The 8,935-nt window shown below is 45.4% G+C and overlaps 1 protein-coding gene across 3 annotated transcripts; it reads right to left on the bottom strand.

Annotated features, from left to right (window-relative positions):
• Positions 1-285: 285 nt before the first annotated feature.
• On the bottom strand, positions 286-8,643 carry LOC122387397 (GATOR complex protein NPRL2-like). 3 transcript variants are annotated; one of them, XM_043377560.1, is made up of 8 exons: positions 8,381-8,643; positions 6,988-7,111; positions 6,536-6,633; positions 5,731-6,059; positions 5,116-5,347; positions 4,731-4,861; positions 4,218-4,387; positions 286-2,230 (listed from the first exon to the last, which is right to left on the bottom strand). In XM_043377560.1, exons 2-8 carry the CDS (start codon positions 7,084-7,086, stop codon positions 2,045-2,047), a joined length of 1,245 nt encoding a protein of 414 aa, XP_043233495.1. In that variant the 5' UTR covers positions 7,087-7,111; positions 8,381-8,643; the 3' UTR covers positions 286-2,044. The 3 variants fall into 3 exon arrangements, with proteins under 3 accessions (XP_043233495.1, XP_043233503.1, XP_043233513.1); XM_043377568.1 differs by lacking the exon at positions 8,381-8,643 and adding an exon at positions 8,272-8,287 and having other exon boundaries at positions 6,988-7,113; XM_043377578.1 differs by lacking the exon at positions 8,381-8,643 and adding an exon at positions 8,258-8,270.
• Between the last annotated feature and the right edge of the window lie 292 nt (positions 8,644-8,935).

The following is an 8,935-nucleotide window of genomic DNA, read 5'->3' as shown; positions in this document are numbered from 1 at the left end:
TGTTGAGCGAAGTAACGCGTAGTCACCTCGTAGTGATTCCAATATCGAGCACAGCGAATGGGTGCATTCGAGCATTGTCATCTTATCCATCTTCAGTATTGGTTTCGGATTCCAGTCCCAAGATGAGTATTGATGGCAATCTATGGACTCCTTTGAAGATTGAGTTACAGCTCGCCGAATTCTTAATTCAAAGCTGCAAGACATCCATCATTTCCTAAAAGTAAAACAATCTAATAAAACGATACAATGTACTCCCGTTAATGCATCTTTTACACGCTTGTCGTTGTGTGTTGCAGGTACTATGTACCATAGAGGGGAGTCATTTTATTGGCAATAAAACGGCAGCCTGTCGTGACCTGGCCACATTTCCGACTCCTTAAACAGCCGGAGGGCGATTGTCAGAGTTGTCATCAAAGGAGTCAGGGAGACACACAAAAGCGGTTCACGGAACAGTAAAACCGGCAGTCGCACATACACACGCACGAGAACAAAAGAACCTACGGAACGTAGGCGTGCGTCATGCCCCATTTGATCGGAGAGCTACCTAGTTATTCCCTTTATAGAAAGGTCGGTCTGCAACAAAGTGAGAAACTATGCTTGTTGATGAATTGCTTGGCAGCAGCATCCAGGCATACTTATTTCAAAAACTGCTATGCAACTATCCAGGGCATCCTGACATTTGGTTAAATATGTATGTTGTACATGTACAAAACGGATGCTTAGGCAGGTACCAATTTATCTTCGCTCAGCCTAAAAAAAAAACACAGTTTTACGCCCATATGATTCTGGAGTTTCCGTTCCTACCATTCACAGATTCTGCGACTATTCAGTTCCAAGAACCATGACCATGTGAATGGCCAGCTAGGCAGACCGAATCCCTCAGCAGACTCGGACCGGACCGGCCGCGGCGCGGAGAGTTACCTGGGGCTCATTTCGGCCCGGCCGATACGCCGGCCCCGCAGATGGTATCGCGGACGGCGGAGGAAATCGTTCAGACTTCCAGGTCGGCTAAGCGTGTACCGCCGCAGCCAGAGCGAGGCGTGAAAAGGGTAGATCGGGGACGGAGACGAAGTGTTATACATCCCGACAACACCATACAGCATGTAAGATCCGAAGGGATACCATCGGACGGAACATTGGAAAGGTAGGCAGGTTTACTGAAAAGTAAGAGTTCATGTCCTCAACTGAGAGGTCAATAGAATGGAAGTAATAAAATGACAGAAAAAAACGAGAATTGTGGTTCATTGCTGACAGTCCGTCAGTTTGAAATGACTTACTAAGCCCCCAATATATCTCGCGTACACCAGCTTACCTACAAGTATGTGGCGGCTGAAGGGTCCACTCGACACCGGCTAACAATGCTCTCCGGCTGAGCTTATGTAACCAGCCGGATGTCGGTTATCCCCGGTATTGGGCTCATGATAAGACTTATTGAGGTTCCGGTACCCACATCGATTCTTACTACACAGAAAACGTACGGCCGGAAATGGTGACTAGAAAACAAATCACTAGTTCACTTACAGCATCGCTTCGCATTCCGAAAACGCAGCCCTTGGATAACTGGGAGGAGCCAAGGGTAGACGACCAGTCCTTGATCGGGCGGGAAAGATACCTCGCAGCGGAGAATGGCAGGGCAAGCGACTTCACACAGCGCACTTGATAACCCATGCGACCACTCACAACGATTTAAACAGTCGTCCACTCCGCACTCAGAACCCTGTATTTCTGGACATCTTCTCTTAAAATGCCATGCATATTGCATACCATGCATATTACACCATGTGTCATAAACAATACCAATACATTTTCATAGTCATCAATATCACAGCAGAATATCCCGTAACAAAGCCTGGTACGTACGATACACTTGAACTGAAACGTCTTCTTCCATCGCTAGGATCGGACAAACGCAACACGTTTTTTTTTTCTCCGTCACATCACATCATATTGCCTCAATACACATCCCCTGTCTGACGTCACACCACGCCTGAATGACGTCACACTGACGTCACAGTGACGTCACACCCCGCTGAGTGACGTGCCCTCACTTTCTGAGTACGATGACGCTGGGGTCGCGCTCTATCCGGTCGTCCAGCTCCTTGGAGGAGAGTCCCTCCCGCACGCAGATCTCGTCGTACGAGTGTCGCCCGTCAAACAGTCGGTAGGCGTCCTCGGGAAACCGGCCGGTGAGGGCCACTCCGACCGCCAGCTCCGGCAGGTGCACCGGGTACTGGCGCGGTTGGAGTACATGTCACAGCGGTACTGAGGTACCAACTAACTCTCAGTGTGTTAAATATGCCTCTGTCTACGTAAAATAATGAAGACAAAGGTGAACGATTTACACATAAATGGCTACAAGAAATCAACATTCTTTTTCCGCAGATTTCGTTTAAATACCGCGAACAAGAGTCACTATATCAAATATAGCATCAACAAACGCATTACTAGAATGCTAATGCTCAATGTACCTACGTCAAAAAGAAACTTTCAGGATATCTTTTAAATGCTACCACGCCACAATATTGCCAAAGCTACGTACTATGAGGTGCATCTTTTTGCTGAGTGCATTTGCACGATCTTTTTGTGCATTGTATTTTATTTTCACCACTCACCATGCATTACATCAATGGTACAAACGACAAGCATGTATCACACACCGAGCCAGCGCACCATGCGGTCAAACGAGCAAACCACACCGTAAAAGCACCAGGCCAGCATGAAAAACAAGCCCAAAGCTTTCCCGTTCATCATAACAGGCGGAGGGCGGGCCGCCCGCCCGGCCACGGATAACTTTTCAGTCACATTAGTAAAATAGTTGTGCAAACTACTAAAAATGGGGAATTAGTGAGCTGTTAGAAGTGGAAATAAACTTATTATGTGGTGCGTTATTTATTGAAAGGCATTTATCTCAAATCGTACCTACGTCACTGATAGGTTAAAGGGACAGTATCGCCATTTTGATGAAATTTGACATTGCATAGGCCCCACCTTTCTGGTCCGGGAACTGAAGACCGATCCTCGAAGCTCCACACCGTTATCCCGCTATCGCCGCTCAAAGTACGAAAGGTGTACTACACTTTGAATCGTGCTTCACTATCTTCACTGTTTAAATGTTTGCGCCGTTTTGAATTGACCGCCAGTAATAAAACTTTTACCCTGGTCATTTCATCAAATTTTATAAAGCCAAAACGTTTTTCGCACTTATTCATCACCGTTAAATTCATTAAATAGTCGTAAGCAATTTCCGCTGTTTCCTTCGGATTCTAGCGGCTCAACAAAGGAATTCCTCCAGCTTGAATCACAATCTCCCTCCAATGTATGACGTATATGTATGACGTCATCTGATCAGTCTCGATCTCAACGACAACTCAATCAGAAGAGCGGCCGCGTAAGCGTAGCGTCAATAATGTATTATCTGCGCCAGTTCTGTAGTAATTTCGCAGGCTTCCAAAGTGGCGGCCATGCTTGTAGTGGTGGTTCGCTCATGAAAATGACTCGCTCATGAAAAAATATTTTTCACCGAGTTCGGTCCTCAAACTATGTTTTTCTGATTCAGAAAAATAAGAAATGCTAGTAAAAAAAAAATCAGCTCCATACATTGATTTTTTTTCGATGATACTGTCCCTTTAATAGCATCCGCCCGTTTGAGAACTGACAACCGCATTCGTTTATGCATAGGTAAAAAGGTATTACCCGTGCTCAGTGCTTCATCCAGCCAGTCATAACAGGTGTCCCAGTCTCTTTTCATTATGTTTAGGTGATTTTTAATCCAAACCAGACACCAATTCACACCAAACCGTGCTCCGACACCCAGGGAGTCTAGCATGCACCAGCGGCCCGCGGAATCCGAGGACGCACTTGTTCGCAGGGTTAAAGTCACCCTTCGAGCCTGTCAGTGCTCCATTACCCATCCAGTTTGTCTGTAATTCTCCGTATATACGATGTGTGTAAGGGTTAACATGGAAAGCTCCGCATCAGCTGTCTTGCGTCCGTGGATGTGCATCGTGCAATGTGCAATGTGAATGGCTGCGACTCCATGCACCCACTGACCTCATAAACACACCAACAAAAGCATGCAAGGAAACAGTAGGAACGGTACGGACGCGCCACCTTGCAGGCGTGCCCTCTTCCTTATCCCACACACAAGCTCATGCACCAACAGAACAGCCGGGCGTGAGTGGAAGCCAGCGCCAGCTCTGTGGCCGCGGCGGACCCACCTTGTGCACGCGCCGGATGAGTCCCCGCAGCAGGCCGAACTGCACCAGCTTGCGCTCGTTGACCCGCAGCGTCTGCATGTTGTGCTCGGTGCAGATGTCGCGCAGCGTCCGGTCGTGTGTCATGGCACAGTAGAGCGGGAACACGTTCCCCATCGACGCAGGGATGCACTCTGGGGGAGCAGGGGAGGGGAGATTAGGGGGGGGGGGGTGGCACGGTGAGATAGAGGCTGAGGGGAACGGAATGTGGCGCTAGAAGAATGAATTGCTATTCGCTACACCGTTGGATGATACAAAAGAATAACAACCAAAAGATATGTGCCTTGAAACGTTAAACCGTTAAAATAGTTATCACAAAAGTGTTCGAAATTTGACCATTCACAGGTGTTCACATTCTACGTACAGTAGCCTTCAGCGCTCGAACATGTCGCTTTCTTTCTTTCTCCCACCAAAGACTGCGTGATTTCACCAAACCATAGCTTCCCTTACACCCGCTAGGTGTCGTCGTATACTCACCATCCCGAGCCACTGCGCGGCAGCACTCGTCCTGCAGCCGGGGATCCGAGTAGAGCCGCGTGATGTCGGGCGTCACCACGTACGTGTTGGAGTACTGGAAGATGGACGTCAGCTCCACCAGACCGTAGTAGCTGACGGAAGAGATAGGGGAGGAAGGTCAGGTGCGGAAAAGAAGACGGTAAAATGGAATAGACGGCCAGGCGAGGAACACTGCACAGTGCACAATGAAATTAATGAATGATAATGAACGAGTCCAGAACAACCAAATTCGCTTGAAATTTTCCCCACAGTAACTTGTGATCATTCGTTATTAACGACTAGCAAACGTTAAAATCAGCATAAGGAATCCGCTCTTATCCGGCCCAGCTCCCCCGTAGCGACTCACAGCAGGTTCCTGACGCAAGCCTTCACCAGCTGCACCTCCACATCGGCCAGGGCCGATATCTTCAGCACGTGCGCCACGCCCTTGATGTGTGGGATGATCTGCTGCGAGGTCATGTCCCAGTGGTCGAGCCGCGGCGGCCGGCGGCCCACCCACACGGGCACGTGGTGGTCAGCCACGTGATCGGGCGCCGGCGGTGTGCGCACCACCTTCAGGTGCACCGGAACACTGCCATCTGTTGGTGGGTACAGGAACTGGTGAGCGATGGAGAGGACGCGGCGGCGGCGGGGAACGACTGACTAGAACTGCAGTGGAGGTGATTATGAGAATATGAGATAAGTGGCAGAAGCGCAGTGACACATTTGAAATAAAGATTAATTTGCATGTTGACAGATCAGTAGAAGGTAAGCATAAACTGCAAAGTTATAAGTCATATCGTGGACTACGTTATCCCAAAATCTACGGCATACGATACCGACATACAGAGACACATCGATAACAGTTATGCGAATCAGCATAACATTCCACCGCATGCAATAAATCTGAATCAAATCCTACCATCAATAAGCTCCAATTAACCCCACATCTCAAAACACCGTCCCCGATTTTCGGTCTCACCGACTGACAGGACGGCGTGTCCGACGCTGTTGAGTCCCTGCAGCATCTGCTCCATGACGGCCGCCATCTTGGTCTGGGCGTCCGGGGCGCTCAGCAGGCCACACTCGTGCTCCATTTGCACCAGCCACTCGGAGGCCTTCTGGACGACGGGCTCGTACTGCACGGTCCGCTCGCCCACCGCACACACCAGGCACACGTTGAAGATGAGCGCGTTACGTGCGTACTTTTTATCCTCGATCGAGTTGGGGTACCCGACAATCTTGTGACTGCGAGCCGGCCGGCGTCGGTCGCTGAACGACTGGGGGGAGTCGCAGTCCGGGTCCAGGAGGCTGCCGGTGCAGAGGGGAGCAGGTTACGGAGGGGAGGGAGTCACGGAAGGGAGGGGGAGAGCTGGTCATAACAGGTCCCAAAGGGGAATGGGTCACCTACTTGGTCATAATTATTTGGGCAGGATGAAAAATGTGTTGTGCATGGCTAAGGTCAAGGCTGGCAGAAAAATGTTAGGTATGGATGGGGTGTCAACATAAAGTGTCACATAGCTCACATACCGAAAAGATGAGGAGAGGATTTTCATTTATTTATTTCATTTGTTTCATTTATTCAGCAAAATCATCTACGGGATGAATGCCAATGGATTGCTGAGAGAGCTGCTGAATACATATAATTACACAATTCATATAGAGCAAAGATTTAGTACTTTGCTGTCCATAGAAGATAACAATGTTAGGGACACTAAATGTTTTGATAGATAACCACATAGGTACCTAGAAATTTATAGACATCAGTCAGGGAAGTTTAAACTTACACTGTGTTGGTTACAATCCTCTTCTGAATGTCTGGCTTTGGAATAATGTAGACACTCACAGCATCAAATATATCCTTGGATATGTAGTTGTCTGGGAACTGAGAAACAATAATGAAATGCTAACACACCTCAGACAGGGAAAGGATTCTGTCGACCCATTCCCACAGGAATTCAAGATGGACATTTAAACCTTCATATACTGCTAGAAAACAAGCATTATTTCATGTAGGCATGCTTTCATAGCACAGAAATATCAAGGATGCTTATCTTATACAACTCAACACTCCATCTTAGCTATATTGTCTAATCATTTCATAATCATTTATATTTCTTGTGAATGTTATGATTAAATAGGGAACATTCACAATATTTCTATCATTACCATATAATGGATAGCATTGAGGAGGTAGAAAAATTAAAGAAAAGAGAACAAAAAATCATCTGGTGCTTACCTGACAGACAATTCTAGGCCCATAGTCTGCATGAAATTCACTGAAGAAAATACACTGAATGGGACCTTCTTTTTCAAACTCTGGAATGTCTTCCAGCATTTTTCTGCAACTTTGAACAAAGAAACTGAAATATCAATGATGTGAGTTAGGATCAGTTTGCACCTTCATTTTAACAAAATTACATTGCACAAAAAGTTTGAAAAAAGTTACGAAATAGTTATTAACAATCTTCAGTAAATTGGCAAAAATGTAACTCATGTAATTATATATTTCCTGTTTTTTTTTAAAGGTTAGGTAATGCAAGCAAGAAGATATATGATAGCTTGTCAATAAGGACTGATTGTTATCATTCCATGATAAGATCCATAAATCCCAGAAGCACAACCATAACTAATTTCACGTAAGCAGGAACCTGGGCCCCGTTCAAGACAGCAGTTGTCATTGTCACAGTCCTGATCGGTCCATTATCTAAGCCCTGCCTTTTATACTGTGGGAGCCACGGCGGCTGCAGACACTTGAACAGGGCCCTGGCTTAAATTTGATGGTATCCATCCATATAGGGCCCATTTACATAAGGTTTGTTGCAAGTTCCTAACTTTGCCCGAAATGTTGCAAACATGCTGATGGAACATTTGCAATATCCAAAATGATTTCATTCAACCATGGATTAGAGACCATGAATTAGAGACCATGGTATCTCTTATCCATGATTCAACCCTAGGAACTCAAACTAGGAAGAGTGAGTTGGAGTGTTACATCCAAATTTGAATTAAGGCAGAATATCTACATTAAACAAAGACTTGCCAAAAATCCTAGGAAACCAGCAATATTCTTTATGTGGGCGAAGATGGATGACATGATTATTACTAATATAAGGAGGCTTGAAATGATCTCACGCATGTCAAAGTGTTTTTATTTTAAGCAAAATAAATATCTAAAACAGTAAAACAAGCTTTCAGCATTACGCAATCATCAAGTTTTTTAAACTAACAAGTTAAAACAAGTTATTTTTAAACTTGATGATGGCATAATGCCGAAAGCTTGTTTTATTGTTTTAGATATTTATTTTGCCTAGAATAAAAACACTTTGACATGCGTGACATCATTTCAAGCCTCCTTATATTAACCAGCAATATTGGTTCATATGGATCAAGACTGAATGTATGGAATCATGCAGTAAAACCGGTATTAGTATGGCTTTTAGGGTCTTGCAGTAAAAAATACAGTTTTCAGTTTACAATACAGTTTTTTTGTTTTGGCGAAAAAATACCTTGACCTTGCTGTTGCGTTCACCGTCACGTCCGCAACGCAAATTTCAATTTATGCTCTTGGCGAGAATTAGAATAAGTACAGAAAGCAGTTTCTAAGTCCAACAAAAGTTGATGAAGATAACCTTTCGATGGATAAGAACAGTTAAGAAGAATTTTCCGGATGAAAACAAGAAATAAATGAACTCTGCTTAGTGCTTCCTTTTTTCTCTCGTTGTTTACTAATTTTAGGGCTGCGCATTGAGTTACTACTGCGCCAAAACAAGCATAATCTCAAGAGGTTTTGAAATTTAAAGAAGAAAACAATGTTTTCTCTTGCACAGTTGATCTTGAACTAACAAATAATCACTCTGCTCTTAATTTACTCCCAGACCTAAAATGTCAAAAAGTTCAATCCCCTGGTTCAATCAAGGCTATGTAAACCGTAAAGTTCAATGGAATATAAGAATATGGCTAAAAAGATGTTTTATCACTAAAGTATTTCCATGCACCTATTTCCTCAATGACGGCGGAATAGGCCGGGGTGCAGTGCAGGGGGTGCAGGTGCACTCCCATCGAAAAGCATGGGGGTGCAAACATACCTTTTCGCACCACAAAATCCGTACAAGAGGCCCGTCACACCATGCCCAATACATTTTCTCCTCAAAGCCAGTGATCGGAAAATAAACGCTGACGTGGGA

Source organism: Amphibalanus amphitrite, unplaced genomic scaffold, assembly GCF_019059575.1.
Source record: "Amphibalanus amphitrite isolate SeventyFive unplaced genomic scaffold, NRLGWU_Aamphi_draft 000016F_arrow, whole genome shotgun sequence".
Classification (NCBI taxonomy): domain Eukaryota; kingdom Metazoa; phylum Arthropoda; class Thecostraca; order Balanomorpha; family Balanidae; genus Amphibalanus; species Amphibalanus amphitrite.
The sequence above is the reverse complement of the archived record's forward strand: the minus strand, read 5'-3'. Positions and strand labels throughout refer to the sequence as shown.

What these genes read in the sequence shown, in the direction of transcription:
- LOC122387397 (XM_043377560.1), bottom strand. Translation starts at nt 7,086, where the DNA reads ATGCTGGAAGACATTCCAGAGTTTGAAAAAGAAGGTCCCATTCAGTGT. An exon ending in GGCCTAGAATTGTCTGTCAG is followed by an intron (nt 6,634 to 6,987) that starts GTAAGCACCAGA and finishes ATTGTTTCTCAG; the next exon opens with TTCCCAGACAACTACATATC. An exon ending in ACACGCCGTCCTGTCAGTCG is followed by an intron (nt 5,348 to 5,730) that starts GTGAGACCGAAA and finishes ACCCACCAACAG; the next exon opens with ATGGCAGTGTTCCGGTGCAC.